Source organism: Cervus canadensis, chromosome 13 (genome assembly GCF_019320065.1).
Source record: "Cervus canadensis isolate Bull #8, Minnesota chromosome 13, ASM1932006v1, whole genome shotgun sequence".
NCBI classification, from domain to species: Eukaryota; Metazoa; Chordata; class Mammalia; order Artiodactyla; family Cervidae; genus Cervus; species Cervus canadensis.
The window spans coordinates 22,199,644-22,219,044 of NC_057398.1; the positions used below are offsets into that span (position 1 = coordinate 22,199,644).

General features: G+C 41.1%; 1 protein-coding gene across 2 annotated transcripts in view; it reads right to left on the reverse strand.

The window, feature by feature from the left end:
* The window catches only part of PAPPA2 (pappalysin 2), a 301,087-nt gene that overhangs the window by 239,523 nt on the left and 42,163 nt on the right, over positions 1 to 19,401 (reverse strand). For both annotated transcript variants that reach the window (XM_043485179.1, XM_043485180.1), the window contains one exon: positions 17,129 to 18,200. In XM_043485179.1, the coding sequence (XP_043341114.1) occupies positions 17,129 to 18,200 (1,072 nt within the window). The remainder of the gene's footprint in view (positions 1 to 17,128; positions 18,201 to 19,401) is intronic.

Below are 19,401 nucleotides of genomic sequence, written 5' to 3' on the forward strand. Positions count from 1 at the left end.
AATCATATCCCTAGAGCAAGCTACTGTGTCTAAAACATAGCTGTTGTTTTCAGTCGCTAAGTTGCGTCTGACTGTTTGCAACCCCGTGGACTGTAGCCTGCCAGGCTCCTCTGTCCATGGAGTTTTCTCATCAAGAATACTGGAGTAAGTTTGCCATTTCCTTCTCCACTAAAACACAGTAGCCACCTAATAAACATTTGTTAGAAACAATGAATTAATGAATGAGTAGATGAATGAATAGAATGAGTAAGATATAAAAGAGGCCATTGTGACTTCTTAAAAATAAACAAACAAACGACTATTTAGGTTCATTCCTTATTCAAGTAGGGAGAAGTTAAAAATCCACATCTGAAGGGAAACAGGGCCATTTTACCATCTTGCTCATCACTATTCTCTTCCCCAAACTTTGGATGTCCTCCAGGTTGCTGGTGTTCCTCATAAAACCTGCTGCCCAGAACTGAGCCTAGGCTCCAGATAGAGCCTGATCAGGACTCAGAGCATCTCTTCCAGTCATCTGAACATCTAACCCCTTTTTAAGAGAACTCCAAACTGTTGGCATACTTTTGATTCAGACAAAGCATATGCTTACAATTATGTTCACATTGATTACTATAAGCATAGGTATCCATCAGCTTGGTTTACATAGCTTTTATATCCTACAGTCTACGTTCACCCCTGTAAATTTTCACGGTGTTGTGTAAAGACCACCATTCAATCCTTTAACTCTTACCTGCAATAAGTTTGAATCCCTAACTCTGTCATGGTCTTCAGAGCGATGACCATCCCCTCAACTTTGCAGCGTTCATCCAGCAGGCAATTATGAGTCCCTACTGGATACTGAACACAGATGATAGACGTAGGCCTTCCTGAACAATAAATCTTTTTGAGAACTTATTAGTGAGGAAATGCTCATTGTACTTAGCTTTGCCTTTTTATATCCACATATGAAAGAGGCTTAGGAGGGGAGATACACATTCTCTGTGGGTCAATGACATCTCATGGTTTACATTTCATGATGACTCCTTACTATATAAGGCACGATCTTGCCCCTGTAAATGCCACACAGATGAATACCTCCTTCACATCTCTTTTTCAATCACATGCTCAACATCTCCTTGAGGATGTCCACCATTTCTTCGAATTTACTGCTGAACCCCATGCCATGTCTCACCAAACACTTTCAGTTATAAAGTATTTTCAACTGAAAAAGCATCTTTGACAAGTATCACCTCATTGGAAAATCACAATATTCATTTGAGGTAGTCAGAGCAAGTAGTGCTTCTTTGCTTCTTCTTTGCATCATTTCACTGATTAAGTCACTCTACTAGCCTACTGAAGCTTCCCAGCTCATCAAACCTAAAATCCACACCATGGCCTAACAGGCTGTGTGGCCTTTCCTGTCCAACTAATCTGTGTTTAGCTCATTCTCCTCCAGCTTATGCTGCTCCTCTGGTGGTTTCCGTGTGGCTCGCTCCTATCCTTCCTTCAGATAACTGCTCAAAGGCCATCTTTTCAGTAAGACATTCCCTGGACACCTTACACAACAAGCATTACTCCTTGTCTCCCTCATTCTTCTGAATTTCTTTCCACAGCACTTATCACCATCTGGCATAGCATGTATTCAACTTGCTATTTGTTGATTGCATGTCTTCTCATGCTAAACTATAAGCTCCACGAGGGAGGGAATTTTTTTCTTTACCAGCTGCAGTGTCTAAAAGAGTGCCTGGCCTAGATTACATGCTCAAATAACATTTGTTGAATATCAATGAATATGAATGAACATATGGTTAAATTATGTGAATAGGATGGAGCTAGGACTAGAATCCAGTTTTTCTTATTTTTATTTTCCTAGTTCTTTTTACCATGCCACAATAATTTCCCTAATCATTTTCAGTCTGTTACCTTTTCCTGCTTAGACTACTGGAAGAGTTTATAATCTTCCTACCTCCAATTTCCCTGGTTCGTAATACTGATTCTGCATGCTGTCTCCAAATTGGTTTTCTGGAAAGTTATTTCTGTTTCTGGTAGAAAGAGTTTAGAAGCCCTGATCATCCCCTCCAGTCAAAATAACTATAACTTCTTGATAAAATATGAAAACAAATTTAAATACTTATTTTAATATATAAATATTAAATAGTTACAAAGATGAAGTTAAAGGGTACCTCTAGAGCCCACAAACAAAGGAAAAATAAGAATCCAGAAAAGTAAACATTCTCTGAATCAACTGGCTACCCTGAAGGCTCTTCTCATTCCTGGCGCACTTGACCTTCAGTTTGATGGCCATTGTGAGCATCTTAGATAGGAAAAAAATTATGGAACTTAGCAAAGATAAGCAGTTTTATGGAAGAGCTCCACACAAAGCCAGGACTCTGGAGGACTATACCACCAGTAAAACAAATCACCAAAAGAAAAAATTTAAAACTCGTTTCATCAAGGAGGACAGCAAGGAAACTTACATCTCCCAATCTCAGCCCAATAAGTAAGGTGAATATCTCCTCTGGGAAATAGCCACAAGTCATCCTTCACAAGTTTGCCCTCCAAGTTCATAATACCCTGTTGTCTAAAAAACCTTATGCCAGTTATAGACATAAAGTGGTTTCATGCTCATAGTGCCCCAGTCAACTGGCTTAAGCAAAGCATATCTTCAATCTAGGCCTGAAAGACACTCGATAGTCAAATTGCAAGGAACATGGGCTTACAATCCAACTACATATGAGGGAGCAAGGCACCGTGAGCAATAACCAGAAGAAATAACAACAGAATCAGACTAGATGACATAAAAGAAGTATGCTTATATTTTTATAAATCAATTTTTTTGGAGTACAGCTGAGTTACAAAGTTGTGTTAGTTTCTGCTATCCAGCCAAGTGAATCACTCATACATATACATACATCTACTCTTTTTTAGATACTTTTCACTGTAATACTGTAACAGGTCATTACAGCGGAGTTCCCTGTGCTATACAGGGGTTATTATTTGTTATCTAACTTAATATGTTCTTTTTATTCCAGTTTTTTATTTTTTTTTAATTAATTTTTTTGAAGGATAATTGCTTTACAGAATTTTGTTGTTTTTTGTCAAACCTCAGCATGAATCAGCCATAGGTATATACATATATCCCCTCCTTTTTGAACCTCCCTCAATTAAACTTTTATTTTGAGATAACTGTTGATTCACATATAAGAGCTATTACAGAGTAATAGTGAATATCCTTTATGTGGCTTCTCTCAATAACAACTTCTTGCAAAAATATAATACAGTATCACAACTAGGATACTGACAATTGATACAATACACCAATTTTGTTCAGATTTCCCATTTTACTCATAGTAATTTGTATGGGTTTAGTTCTGTGAAATTTTGTCACATATGCAAATTCATGTACCCATCACCTTAAATTGTTTTTAAAACTAAAAAAGCATAAAAGCATATCCAAAAAAAAAAAAAAAAAAGCATATCCAAAGTAGCATAAATCGATTGTTTAAATGACTAGGCATTTATAATAAAGAGCTAAATAGAACTTATGGAGATGAAAAGTATAATAATAATAATTAAAAATTTATTGGTAGGTTCTAAAAGCAAGTTAGCCTAACCTGAAAAAGAATCAACTGGGCAATAAATCCAAAAACTGTTACTCAAAGTGCAACACAGAGAGGCAGAGATTAAAAAGTTGAAGCACTATTAAGAGACATGAAAGACAGAGTGGGAAGAATAATACGTATTTCATAGGAAATTCAGCAGGAGATAATACAAAAATTAGAAAAAATAGAAATATTTAAGAGAAATGACAGAGTAAATATCAATACAAATGAAAGACAATTAGATAGCTAACCTTTCTGTAGTATTAATGAAAACCAAGAGACTGTAGTATAATGTCTTGAAAAGAGAAACAAATAGCCAATCTAAAATAGTTTGCCTAGAAAAGCTATTTTTTAAGAAGTTTGGTTACCAGGCAGGGAACGCAGGTAGAGATAAATTGAGAGATTGGGATTGACATATATACACTATTATATAAAAAATAGATAACTAATAAGGTAACTAATATGTGTATATAACTAATAATACAGGGAAACTCTATAAGCACTCTGTAAGGACCTATATGAGAAAACAATCCAAAAAGAGTGGATATATGTAAACGTAAAACTGATTCACTTTGCTGTACACTTGAAACTAACACAACATTGTAAATCAACTATATTCTAATAAAAATTAAACACACTTCCCCAAAGAAAGTTTGGTGGTGCCGGTGGTTTTGTGGCTAAGTCATGTCCAACTCTTGTGACCCCATGGACTATAGCCCACCAGGCTCCTCTGTCAACGGGATTTCCCAGGCAAGAATACTGGAGTGGGTCACTATTTCTTTCTCCAGGGATCTTCCTGATCCAGGAATTGAACCCAGGTCTCCTTATTGCAAGTGGTCTCCTGCATTGCAGGCAGATTCTTCACCAACTGAGCCCCCAGGGAAGCCCCAAAAATGTTTGACAAAATATAAAAACATTTTTGTAGAAATTAAAATTAAGAAAGCATATGACAAACATTTAACAAAGGAAATTCTTTAAAAAAGGTCTTTCAGAGATAAGCAAAATGATTCTAGAAGAAAGATGTAAAATTTAAGAGAGATGGTAGATATTAAAACAGATACATATTTTAAAATTGTCTGTTTATTGATTGATCAAACAATCAGTAGACATCTCTATACACTGCTCGAGGCTACCAGTTGCTTACTGTTCAAATCCCTTAGCCCAACATCTAAGGCCTTCCTAATATCACTTTTCCAATATTCTCTCTTTCTTATTTTTCTCTAGAAAATTTCCTTTCCTTTCAAATTATTGTACTCATAGTGGCCTGAATATGTTTGCATATGAGTATTTGTATTTGGGTCATATCTTTGTCCTTGCTTAATAAGCTCTTTCTCCTGCTTTTCACTATTCACGTTTTAAGAATCCACGTTTTTACATAACATCCTTCTTAAGTATTAAACACACAGTTATTTCCATTTTCTCTCCCTCATCCCTTGAGATACACATCCTCTGGAACAATCATTCTATAATTAAAGCAAGCTAATATTTATTATGCACTCACTATGAGCTAAGTACTTTGCCAGGCTTGTAAGACTTATTATAGCTGACACTCAGCGTAGAATGGTAGTAACACAGGCTCTGGAGTCAGAGTTCAGTCACTGTACTGTTACTGTGTGATAACAGTTAACTGTCTCAATCTCAGTTCTCTCTTACATAAAATGGAGATAATCAAAATATCTGCTTCTTAGAGCTATAATGAGCATTACATAAAATAAACTATGCCAAATGTTTTATTGATAAAATAGGTAGATGATAGATACATGGTAGATAAATATAAAGCTATCATAGTACCATATATATGTATATATATATTTATGTGTGTATATCTTAACTATGAAAAGGTAATTTACCTGTATTATGACATATTTGAGATTTGAATTGAAAATCACAAAATCCTAAGAATAAAACTGGCGTTAAAATTCTGTGGGAATTACATTACTAGGAATACCAAGGTCTAAGAAATTATGCATGTCAGGAGTCTCCAAGAAATAAAGATGAAAAACCAGCTTGCTCTACCCAGAGTGTTGGCACCAGTTGAGAGATGTTGCCTGGGAACCTTGAGGAGCCCTCCCTGTCATTCTGTGTTTTGGCCACAGTTGCTTAAATTCAAAGCTGGCCAGAAACCTATGATTTCTAGACTGATGTGTAGAGATGAGTTAGGCCAAGTCACTGTTGATTATCTGCAGAATTTGAGCCACAGTTCTGCAAGAGGCTGAGGCAATTAGCAATTGGATATGAATCTTAAAACTCAATGAGATAAAGCAGGAGCTGCAGAAAGCTGAGTCTAGTTTTAAAACAAAGCCATAAGAGAATAGGAACTCTGAGTAATCCAGCAAACTAGGAACAAGGTGTGAATGGTGCAGATGCACTAAGCTATAGAGAACCTTGCAAAGAAACAGAGCGCAAAACCTGCCTTAGTCCCTAGCAGCCTTGTAGCTCCAGCCCATTTGCAATTGTACAGTAAATCCTTTCTTTTTTTTTTTTTTTTAAGTTAACTTGAGTGAATTTCTGTTTTTTACAACCACAAAAGCTAATTGTTTGGTAGGAACTTGGCTAATCTCTGACATCACCTCAAAGAGGCCATGTCTCATTGAAGGGCCCTGCACCCCTTTGCAGAATCTGCTCTTTCTCTCAATCACTGTCTCCCCAGCTAATGAGGATGCATCTTACTTCCTGGCTACTGTAACTGACTATTTCTCTGATTGTAAACTTTGCTCCATGTTTCATAGTTTCAGAGTCATCTGGGAGTTCAGTCACTCAAATAATGAGACAATGAGTAAAATGGCTTATCCAGGGGTCTTTCCTGGTGGCTCAGCTGTAAAGAATCTGCCTGCCAGTGCAGGAGACATGGGTTCAATGCCTGGTCCAGGAAGACTGCATATGCTGCAGGGCAACTAAGCCTGTGCTCTAGAGCCTGGGAGCCGGAACTATTGAAGCCCACACCTTCTAGGGCCCGTGAGCTGCAACTACTGAGCCCATGTGCTACAGCTACTGAATCCACATGCCTAGAGCCTGTGCTCTGCAACAAGAGAAGCCGCTGCAATGAGAAGTCTGTGCACAGCAACTAGGGAAAAGCCCATGAACAGCAGCAAAGACATCGTGCAACCAAAAATAAAATAAATAAGCAAAACTGTTTTAAAAATGGCTTACAGCCTTTCCCTCAGCTAACACATTCACCTTTCATGGGTATCTTTAGTTATTTCACTTACATCTGAATATGGCAATCCTACTACAGTAAGGGAGCCAGTAGGAAGGATGGCTAGAATATAGATTCTGAATACCCGTCTTCCTTCAATACCACGTAGCATACTCTACCCTTCCCAAAGCCTTACCCAACACTGTCATTTCCCCCATGTCACTGATTTTGCATTCATATATATGCCAACTCATTTACAAAATATCAATTGAGTATTTCCTATGTTACAAGACCTGTGAATAAATAGCCTAAAGTTTTGTACAAGAGACAAATAACGAAGGAGAATGATAATGTGTGAATGTGTGCATGCCAAGTCCCTTCAGTCACGCCCATTCTTTGCCATCCTATGGACCATAATTTTCTGGGCTCTTCTGTCCATGGGATTCTCCAGGCAAGAATATGGGAGTGGGTTGCCATTTCCTTCTCCAGGGGTTCTTCCTGACCAAGGGATTGAACCTGAGTCTCTTAAGTCTCCTGTATTGGCAGGCAGGTTTTACCACTAGTGCCACCTGGGAAGCTTACATAATTATAACATTGTGTGGTAAACACATACTCAAGGAGTTGGCAAACTTTCTCTGTAAAAGGCCAAATAGTAAATATTTCAGGTTTTGTGGGCCACACAGTTTCTATTATAACTACACAACTCTGCCATGTGAAAGCAGTGATGGACAACATGTGAATAAATACATGTGACTTCATTCTAATAAAAATTAATTTACAAAAACAGGTGCTTAGATAAATTTGGTCCACAGGACATAGTTTGCCAACCACTATGTGAGGGTAAGAATATCCCCTTACTCAACAGTTATTTGTTGAACACTCATAGCATTTGTTTTTCCAAGTGCTAGGGTAAAATAATAACCCAAACATACAAAAACTCGCTCTCTAATGGAACTTGCATTCTAATGGAGAATATGGACATTAAGCAAAAATTAAAAATATGTAGCCTGTTAGTGTCAGATTCTAAAAAGAAAAATAAAACAGAGAAGAAATCATGAAGAGTTAGAGGAATTGGGATTTTAAGTGAGGTCACCAGGAAAGGCTTCAGTAGAAGGTGATTTTGAAAAAAAAGCCTGGAAGGAAGTGGGAACACTAGCCATGTAGGAATCTGGAGGATGAACATTCTAGCAGAATGAAAAGTCACTGAAAATTTTATGCAGCAGGAGCGTGTCTGTTAAGCCACGGGACAACGAGAAGGCTGCTGTGGCTGGAATGGAGTAAATAAGGGAGGCCTGGTGGGAGATGAGGCCACAGAATAACTGGTGCCAAACCGGTGAGGGTCCCATCGGTCATTGCCCTGCTGTTGGCTTTGACTCTGAGTGAGCTGGGAAGCTGCTGCAGAATCCGGGCAGAAGAATGACTTGATCTGAAGTGTAGTCTACTAGGGTTACTCTGGCTGCTATATTAAAAACAGACCTGGGCGGGGCAGGGGTGGGGTGCAAGAGCAAAAGTGGGAAGACGTCTTAGGAGGCTACTGTAATAACACTGGTGAAAGACAGTGGGATTAATGCAGAGTGATGGCAATAGGGGATGAAAAGTGGTATGAATGAAATGTTTTGTGTGTGTGTGTGTTAGTCGCTCAGGCGTGTCTAACTCTTTGCAACCCTATGGACTGTAACCCACCAGGTTCCTCTGTCCATGGGGTTTCCCAGGCAAGAATATTGGAGCAGGTTGCCATTTCCTTCTTCAGGGGATCTTCCCGACCCAGCTATCGAACCCACGTCTCCTGTGTCTCCTGCATTGCAGGCAAATTCTTTACCCGCTGAGACATCGGGGAAGCCCATCTGAGTCACGAGGGATCAAATGAGATAAAATGGCAACCCACTCCAGTATTCTTGCCTGGAGAATCCCACGGACAGAGGAACCTGGAGGGCCATAGTCCATGGGGTCACAAGAGTCGGACACCACTTAGCGACTAAACCAATCTCTATTTGAGGACAAAGGACTATTCCTAGGAAAGAGGAAGTGACATGGGAACTGGACTTGAAAGTAGGAATTAGCCAAGCATCAAGAGAAGAGAATCAGGTCTACCACTGCAGATAGAGCTCCTGATGAGAAGTGAGAGATGCACCAGGGTTCAGAAAATAAGTGAGTCAGCATCTCCCTCCTGAGAGTGAAACAAATCTTCAGAAAAACCCATGATGGCCAAACTACATATTCCATCCGCTCCCCAACCTACTTGTCTGTGACTTCCATGCAGTCACTAAACTAAAATGCAAACAGAGTTCCTAGAGGAAAAAAAAAGGAAAACATGTGTAAGTCTGCAGCTGTCTTTCAGATTCCTAGGCTTAAATTCTAAGAAAAGATCCCTAAGTGAAATCCTCTGAGACAGACTGGCATCTGGCCAGGGTACCAGAGCCAGCACCCCAGCTCCTAGGAAAATACCCAAGTATCTTGAACAACTGAATGTGTTTGGAGACCAGGGTCTCTCCTAAAATTTTTCTAAGAGTAAATATTTTTAACCCAGACATACCACAAGGCTCTCTCACAAGACGGCCTATTTGGCTAGAAAATAGCCCCGAAAAGGAGAAAAACAACCTCTCCCCACTCACCTGGGGAGAAAGATTCACTGAGTCAGCTAGGTGAACAGAAAAATTGTGGATGTGATTTACTCCGTAAAATAGTACCTATTGAAACTATGGAGAAATTGGCCTGTAGGAAAGCAACTGAGGGACATTTCTATTTGTTAGCACATTTTCTGAGCTTTCTGCAAGTTATTCTCCTATTCCTTCCCATCTATTCCCTTTGCCAGGTAAAGTGTGTATGAGAAAGGGAGATTTGTTTCTTTAGAGTTTGTGTGGCCTGTGCATATTGCAGTGGAGGGGTTCAGAGGTTTTCTTGCTGTTTGGTTTTCAAGTTTCTCCTTCATTTCTTTCCTCTCTGCCCTCTTCTACCCCCTTACACTTATTTTCCCCATCCATGTTTTTTTTGGCTGCAGGGAACTTTGAATCCCAACTTCAAAAGAAACCTATAATGAAGGCTGGCTGATGTTTAACAGATCCGCCACTGCAGGGGCCCAGTCCAACCGTTCCTTTGGCTCAACAGGCACAGAGGGTGAGTGAGCAAAGCAGAGCTAAAGCAGAGCACCCAGCTCTATGCAGCGCTGATTTCTCCACCTGTTCCCCTGGATGTCATATGCATCTGCCCTCCTGTCCTGAGATACACATCCAAGAGCATGCAACGGCAGGCACCACTCTCTGGCACGCTCCTTTAGGGCACCCCCCAGTCCACCCTCTTGAGGACTCATTTAGAGGGAAGTGGACCATGCTCTGGGGCCTCCCAGGTCGTACCAGTGGTAAAGAACCTGTTTGTAAATGCAGGAGACATAAGAGACGAGGGCTCGATCCCTGGGTCGGGAAGGCCCCCTGGAGGAGGGCATGGCAACCCACTCCAGTATTCTTGCCTGGAGAATCCCCATGGACAGAGATGGGTGGGTTACAGGCCATGGAGCTGCAAAAGAATAAGACATGATTAAAGCACCTTAGCACAAATGCAAGCATGGACCATGCTCTAGCTTTGCTATATATAATAGTCTTTCTGCCCTTACACTCCTCACCATCAAAACTCAGGCAATGAGGCAGAGAAGAGGCAATGAGGCCCCAAGACACAGAAACCGCAGCCCACCACAGGCATCAGAAAACAAATGCATGCCATCGTCATCCCATCGTCTGCTTCAGATCATGTGACACTAGGTGGCTGAAAACTCGCTTAAACTATGCTCAGTTGTTTATTTTTACTTGGTGATTGTCCTCCTCCACATGATAATGGAGTGATGAAATCTGACAGAAACCAAAGCAAAGAGGTAAACACCGTGTTCTAGGTTTGGTTGGATACTAAACTCATGTGAAAAGAAGAGGTAGAACAAGGGCTGGAAAGTAGATTCAGCAGCAAAGCACCCTACGTCTCTGGGACATAATTTTAGAGAGAAAAATAACAAAAATAAGTCATGACCAAAAAAGAAGCTGCAGACTGCAAAGGTCAGGGAAGCTGGGTTTCCCTTAGGGCATAGACATTCCCTTGGCTTGGCTTTCTAAGATGCATCATAGGGTGTAGCCAACGACATTGGGGATTTTACTAAAGAGGACTTTCAAGCCCTTCTTTCCCACAGCAACTGTAGACCCTCTCTTAGGGCAGCTACTATGTAGAAATAGACATCTGGCCTATGTAGCCTTCGCTTTCCACAAGCCAAGTTTCTCTATCTTGGTAATTCTGTTCAACTGCCTGGGTAATGTTATCTATAATTCATATCTCCTTCTGACCAGTCCCAAGTCTGATAAATACTCTCCCTTTGATAGGTGCATCTGGGTTACAGATGTTTGGTGCTGGACTCCTCAGATTCTCTCCTCCTCTCAGAGCCTTTGGGAGAGGAACTCCTTTGGGCTACATTTCTGGTTTCTTGCTGTGGGTGGGGGAAGAGGGAACATTAAGTAGGACTGAAAAAATGAAGAGGATTGTTCATAGAGCCATCACTGTACTTGCATGTTAGTAACCTGTCTGTAGGTGTGTCCCCCACTTTCCAACCAACGCCTACTAAACTGTGAGTTCCTGAATAGAGGGACTCTGTGTCTGGCACACGCTGCTTCTCAAAAAATGTCTGATAAAACATTTGTTGAAGTTGGGTCCTTCAGAGTCACAGAATAAAGGAACTGTGAACTTGAGAACTGTGATTTAATTGTAACAATAGGGATGGTATGCCATGCCTTGCCATGTGGTACCTGAAAGCTTAGTCATGTCTGACGCTGTGTAACCCTTTAGACTATAGCCCACCAGGTTCCTCTGTCCATGGGGTTTTTCCAGGCAAGAATACTAGAGCAGGTTGCCATTTCCTTCTCCAGAGAATCTTCCCAACCCAGGAATCAAACCCATGTCTCCTGTGTCTCCTGCACGGAAGGCAAATTTTCACTTGCTGAGCCATCAGGGAAGCCCAATAGGGATGCTAGATACTGGTAATTTAGTTCAGAGACAACCACTAACTCTACTAAGTCATAGGCCCTCATAGAAATCCAGAGATCTACATCTCTGTGAAACCAAAGTCCTTTCAAATAATCTCAGCTGTGGCATAGAAAAGCAGTCTACACTCTATGTTCTGCTGTTAGTGGCTCAGACTGGATTTAAACTCAGGGATTTAGATAAAAGTATTAAACCCCTCCACTAAGATATGAACACTTGCTCTGTGTATTCTTTATATTTGTCCCTTTGCTTGTGTTACTGTGTCAGGTACATCAGAGAAACTTAATAAATAATTGTTTTTCAAAATATGGTTCCTGCCAATAAGAGTTATGAAAAACATTCAATGTTTTTAATAACAAAAATTCAGCACAAGAAATACAAGGCTGAGAAGATGGAGTATGAATAAAAGGTCTGTACATGAAATAAGTATAAGGGAACTGAGAAAAAGAAAACCTATCCTCTCCACTGTCTTCAGGTTTCTCCCCCTAAAAGAAGAAATCCACAAATGAGTATCCTTTTTTAAATCATAATAATAGGGCTATAAAAGTGTGTTTCTTATTGTGAATAAGCACTATATACTTGAGAAAATCTACCAGCATGAAAGACAGATCAGAATTAAGAGGGGGGAAAAAAAAGGAAAAATAAAAGTTGACTACAGATGAATCAGATATACTGCACTGGGAAAAAAATTCAGAATTCATCTTACTTTTAGCTTCAGAAAATGGCTGCATCCTTCAAAACAGACTAATATAGAAAAATCAGAGTGAAGTCTTAAATATATGATTGATGGCTGGATGGCATCACCAACTCGATGGGCATGAGTTTGAGTAAACTCCGGGAGTTTGTGATGGACAGGGAGGCCTGGCGTGCTGCGATTCATGGGGTCGCAAAGAGTCGGACACAACTGAGCGGCTGAACTGAACTGAAGATTAAAAAAAAAAAATTCAGCATAAGATTTAGAAGATAAACTCAAGGAAATCTCCAAAAAATAGAACTAAATAACAATGAGATAGAACATATGAGGGAAAAAGGACAGAAAAAATTCAGAAGATCAATCCACAGAAGTTTCAGAGGGGAAAAAGAGATCAGAGAATTAAGAAACATCAAACTAATAATGTCAGAAAATTTGCCAGAGATAAGGATGGCATCCCCGACTCAATGGACATGAGATTGAGCAAGTTCTGGGAGATGGTGAAGGACGGGGAAGCCTGGCGTGCTGCAGTCCATGGGGTCTCAAAAAGCTGGACGTGACTGAGCAACAACAACAACAAGGGCCATGTGTCCAAATTGAAAGGATCATTGAATATCAACAAAAGAAGAGTAAAAGGCCAACCCTTAAAAAATTATCATAAAATCCCTAAAGGAACACGGCTAAAAATTCAAAACGATTTTTAATAGGAAAAAAATTCACCTCTAAAACAGAATAGAATTATCAGAATAGAAGCTAGAGACAATTAATGAATTTCTTCAAAAATTTAAGAGAAAATGTTTCCCAACTCATAATTTTACACCAGGACAAACTATCAGTTTTTGGTAAAGGCAAAATAAAAGCATTTTGAGAAATGCTTTTCTGGAAAAGTTACCTAAAACATCCTTTCTTAGAAAGTTACTTAAGGAGGTTTTCCAGTAAAAAATTAAGCTGTAAATTAAGAGGTATTCATGCAATTCAGGACACAGTGACTCCAATCTCCCCAAAAAATCAGTGATGAGAAATTTCAGGGTAACAACTGGACAGCAGAACTAAATATAACTGATAAAGTTGGAAGAGGAGAGAAAAAATGGAATGAACTAGAAGGGAGAACTGCAGAGGAGTGTTTAAAAAAAAAGAGATACTTTCTACAGATCTATTTATCTATTCTGTAGATATGATAAAGCATTTGAAAGTGAAGATATCAAAAAGGAAGGAAGATAGAAGGGAAGGAGGAAATAGAGACTCAAGGGATAGGGTACTTGTGTATGGGGAAGTGGAAGAGCTATGCCAGGAAGAAAATATAGTAGTAGAACAGAACCTTGTTCTGCAACCAAAAGAAAAATATTTTATAGTCACAATATGATAAATATATATAAGTGAGTCAACTAAAAACAGTACAATTACTATATTAAAAAATGCAGAGGCGATGTGGGAGAAAAGCAAAACTCTCATCTTTCTAATAAAAGCAAGTCATAATATTTAAAATTAATGTTTAAACATAGTGTTTAAAATTGATGAACATAAGTTGATCCAGTGGTTCGGATTCTGCACTTTCACTGCCAAAGGCGTCACTTTGATCCCTGGTCAGGGAACTAACACAAGCCATGTGCATGTTCCCCGCCCAAATTTTCTTTAAATAAAATAGATGAATCAAGTACTATAAATATCATGTTTGGATATATGTATATGGAGGTTGTTACCAAAAAGGCAAGTAAAATAATTAAAGATGGGAGCAAGGCTAGAAAGGAGAGAAGGATGAGGAAGAGTTAGGCAGAGGATTGCCATTCCTTATTTTTTCGTACAATTGTCTTTGGTACATTTGATATTTTAACCAAGGGCATTTATTTGGGCTTCCCTGTGGCTCAGTGATAAAGAATCTGACTGCCAATGCAGGAGACTCGGGTTGGATCCCCGGGTCAGGAACATCCCCTGGAGAAGGAAATGGCAACCCATTCCAGTATTCTTGCCTGGGAAACCCCATGGACAGTGGAACCAGGTGGGCTACAGTTCATGGAGTCACAAAAGAGTCAGATACAACTTAACAACTAAACAACAACAGCAACCAAAAAAGTATGAATAGTTCCTTTTATTCCGCAAAGCAAGTTTTGCATGTAAGGGTAAGAAAGTTTAAAACACGTCTGGGTCCACAGATAGAAAATGATAAGTTACCATGGCAACTCTGAAGCAGTAAGGGGAACAGGCTATAAATCCCTGGGTAAGAGCAGTGGCAGTAAGGATTCAGAGAGATAAGAGGCCACTCTAAGGAGAAAGATGCATAGGTCCCATGAAAGACATCTTTCTCAGTCAAGGCAGTGTGTTGTTGTAATGAGCTGGTAGACAAATGAGAACAAGCCTGATTTGCCTGGAGAGCTCTCTGGAGATCCTGAGTTGGCAAACAGTGTTGTTAGTGAGGTTTAGCTTCTGCTTAAGGTTATCAAAATCTAAAAACCAAACCCAAACAGAATCTTTCTTATGCAAATATTTCTGGTTATATGATCAGTTCCCTGGGTATTATTATGTAAACAAAGGCTTCCCATCTGTCAGTTCTAATAATGATAATAACTAATGGTAGTTGAGAACTATTTTTGTACTTTGAAAACTTTAGAGTTACCAAGTACTTTACTGTACCTATTTCCCTGGTGGCTCAGATAGTAAAGAATTTGCCTGCAATGCAGGAGATCTGAGTTCATTCTTTGGGTCAGGGAGATCCCCTGGAGAAGGGAATGGCTACCCCCTCCAATATTCTTGCCTGGAGAACTCCATGAATGGGCTACAGTCCATGGTGTTGCAAAGAGTCAGACAGGACTGAGTGACTAACACACTTCCTGTATCTTATTTCATTTGCTTCACAAAATAATCCAAAGATATAGGTAATGCCAAGTATTACTGCAACCACCCTCATTTTACAGACAAGATATCTGGGTTTCCAAAAGTGACTTGCACAATTTACATAGCTGGTTAAGTAGCAAGGACTCTGGAATTCAACTCTGTTCCCTCTTTGCAAATCTTACCATTTTTGACATCACATGTCTGAGATATAGGAGAATCTATTAATTGGTTCTAACCACCCACACATAGGGGCATCAAGAGGACTGCCCACACACAAGACCATGAATTACCATACAAATCCTGTCCAAAAAATTCAAAGGCAGTCATTCAGGTATTGGGTGGAAACTAAGATCCAATCCTCCCACTCCCACCAACACTATGCCCTAGCTCAGGTGTGAGGCATTTTATATTTCATACAAAGGTACAAGTTATAAGTAGGGAACCCTTGTCCATATGCACAAATTAACAAGTTTACCACCCACCTCTATCCTTTCTTAACTCCCTCTAACAGTCCTCAACCCCGGCATCAACCACCAAGCAAAAATCATCCTATTGGCTTCTCTCTCACAACAGATGACACATCAGATTCATTTATTCATTAAAATAAACATAAAATAGACAAATATGCTTCAGCTGCTGCTCTAGGCGCTGGGAATGTAATAAGAACTGATATTCCAGGCCAGAGAAAGGCAAATAAACAAGTGCACAAGAAAAACACCAGAGGTGATAAGTGTTTTGGAGATAATTTAAATTAGTTGACATAATAGAGATTGACTAGTCAACTTAGATTGGGCAATCAGGAAAGGTCTCACCAGGAGGTGACATTTAAATAGATTTTGGAATGACAAGAGAAAACTCACCAAGGGAAGATTAAGGAAAAGAAGATTCCAAGATGAAACAGCTAGTGCGAAGCTCTGGGGCAGGGACAAGGTTGATGTGTTCAGCGGAACAGATGAGAGTCTATGAGGCTGTATAGTGTTGGTGTGGAGAGCCAGGTTGGGGTGGGGGAGAGGCAGGAGAGGTAGACAAGGGTCAGGTTGTGATCCAGGAGGCAGGAGCGGGGCTCGGATTTTATTCTAAGTGTAGCAGGAAAACATGTAAGGAGGGAAGTGACAGGATCTGATTTACCTTTCCAGTGGGATTGTTCCAAATACTGTGTGGAGAATGAAATTTAATGGAGCAGAAAAGGAAGACTGCACTTGTGCTTAGATGTGGAACATTTTAGGTTCATAAAGCTGCTGAACTGCTCGATCTGCACCAGAGATTAAGCACACATGGGGCCTCCTCATGAATTTGTGCTACTTTGCTGGAAACCTAAGACTGTAAAAAGAGTGAAAGTGAAGTGAAAGTGTTAGTCGCTCAGTCGTGTCCGACTCTCTGCAATACCATGGACTGTAGCCTGTCCATGGAATTCTCCAGGCAAGCGTACTGGAGTGGGTTGCCATTTCCTCCTCCAGTGGGTCTTCCCAACCCAAGGATTGAACCTGGGTCTCCCGACTCATGTATGAGCGGTGTCTATCAATGTATACCTTGTTTGTTCTCTGCAAAGATGCCCTGGCTTCCTTGGACAGATAAAGTCGTTCAGCTTTCCTGTATCTCAAGCACCTGGTGCATGTGCAGTTCACACCACATCCACAGTTGTGTGCTTCAAAGAAACTGAATTTGGTAAGGGTTGTGTTTTCATCTTAGTCATCCATGTGTCCCTAATTACCCAGCACAACATCCAGGACTTGATGAAAGCTCACTGATATTTGGTGGAGTAGATAATTGTTTTATTTGGAGGTTGCGTGAACACTCTTTTTGTCTCCAGAAGCCGAAAAGATAAAATGATGTCAGGAATGCACCCTCCAAGCAGGACACCCCCCAACCGCGGTCCCTTACCTCCTGGGTGAGTCAGGGTCGAAGCAGGTCTTGTGCACCTCAGCCGTGTCCGGGTCACAGCAGTCGCCGTCATCGAAGTCGTTCAGCATGTTGTTGCACTCCACATGGCAGAGCCCGTCCCTGCGGTTCCAGGAGTAGCACCGGCCCTGCAGGCGGCAGTCGCCCCCGTCGTAGCCCGTGAGCGGGTGCTCACACTCGGGGTCACAGTGGTCATTGCCGATTTTGCTGGGCTCACAGTTCACCAGCACGACGCGGTGGCGCAGGGTGGAGTTGTGGACGTGGTGGATGCTCAGCTGCCAGCTGATGTTGTAGCGGCCGAAGGCTTCGTTGAGCACCTCGTGCTGCCGACGGATCTGCTCCTCACTCACCGTGGGGTTCAGACCCTCGTCGTCACAGATGTTCACCACCTGGTAGCGGATCACCTTCTCTCCCCGGAGGGGCCAGTGCCCATTGTACTGAGAGATCAATTCCACGTTGTCACACGCTGTCTGCCCACAGAGCGGTGGCTGCAGAGGGGACAGAATCTCAGGCTCTGACTCAAAGCCCTGGAGAACCTCAAGCCGTGGGTACTTCCCGTCTCTAAAGGGGGCCCACTGTTCTTCCAGGGGCTCAAAACTGGCGGTCAGTAGCAGGGTGCTCAAATCCTCCACCTCCATTGGCTGCTGAGGACTATGCTGAAGGTGGCTTTGTGGGAGGGCTGTCGACCAGAAGACCAGTGTGCCTAGGTGTCCACGGAAAGAGTGCCCATTCTCCGAGCTATCTCCCCCGAGGAGCAAAGAGCGACAAGATGCCATGAAGGGGCTGTTCAGGGGACCAGACTGATCTGGACTACTAGCCACCTGAGTGCCATCCACATACAAGGCCATGCGCTGTCCATCGTAAGTGGCTGCCACGTGCGTCCACTTGCCCGGCTGGTAGCGACTGTGGCCCATCACAGTGGTGGCTTTCTTCACTCGGTCGGTGCGGAGAGAGAAGAAGAAGCGAGCATCTCGCCTTCCCACATCCTTCCCTGAGCGGATCCCCAGGGCCCAGCCCTTGTCACTGATAGTGTGGGAGCAGTTATCAAACACACCTGGGAAAGAAGGAAGAGTCGAGGGAGAAATACCAGATACAAAAGGGATGGAGAAAGGGAGAAGAAAACCCGTATAAATAGCAAGAATGTAGGTTTTTAATGGGAAAAAAAAAAAATTGATACAGAGTCCCCACCTAAGATGCTTGTCCAGTACCCCATATTAGATGTTCTGGCAACATCTTTCCCCAAAGGAATTTAATTTGAGATTCAATTTAATGCATTCCAGTATTTTTAAATAACCAAAATGGAAGCTGGAAGGGGATGTTTAGTGCAAGTGACAAATATCCTCACTACTTTGTCACAAATATTTCTCATGCTGACTCTGTATCCATGCCTTCTTCTCTTTCCACTTCCTTAGAATTCACAAGGGCCTTTGTAGTTTTTACAAAAGATAGCAATCTCCTACCCCCCTCAAACGATCTTTTTTTTTTTTTTCTATTGAATATTGAAATGACGATTCCTATGGGGGAAATAAGGAGAAGACTGTAACATCCCAGACATGTTATTCCCTCTGATGCCTAAGGGCCAGGACACCCATCTGAAGTGAACAGCTGTTCCCCAAAGTAAGCAAAGGAGCATTGCCACATGGTCCTGGACTATAAAACCTAGTCAAACTATAAGAATGATTGTTCTTATAACCCATAATGCCTACCAAAGTACAGAAGTGGAACCTTCCCAGATAAATGAAGCTCCTTACCACATGCTGCCTTAGCATCTTATTCATTGCAGGTTCAGGACTATTAAGTACCATAAACAAAGCAGAGAATTCCTGTAGATAACTATATCACTAAGAATTTGGCAGCAGGAAGCAGTAGTCAGATGTAACAGATGAAAGAGGAAGCCTGAAGACAATTTGGAGGCCTTGAAAGTTCCCAGCAAAGCCATCTGCAGTTATGAGCCCACCACCTCCTCCCAGTACCTCTTCCAGTACATAGGCAGAGTCTATGTAGTTTACACACTCTTGTAATTTACGTAGAGGTAGTACATTCACACAGGAAATGCTTAGTATATACTGCTTTAAGAATGAATGCATGATAGAAAAGTTGACTGGCCTTTAGATAGACACAGGAGGCTAACATCAAGAGTCAGTCTTCCCCAGACCCCGACTCACCCCCCAGGCAAAAATCTTACTTATTCCTCTGAACTCTGTAGACAAGTATCAAAAATAGCTATGCTTTCATAAAATGATAGACTGTCTTCT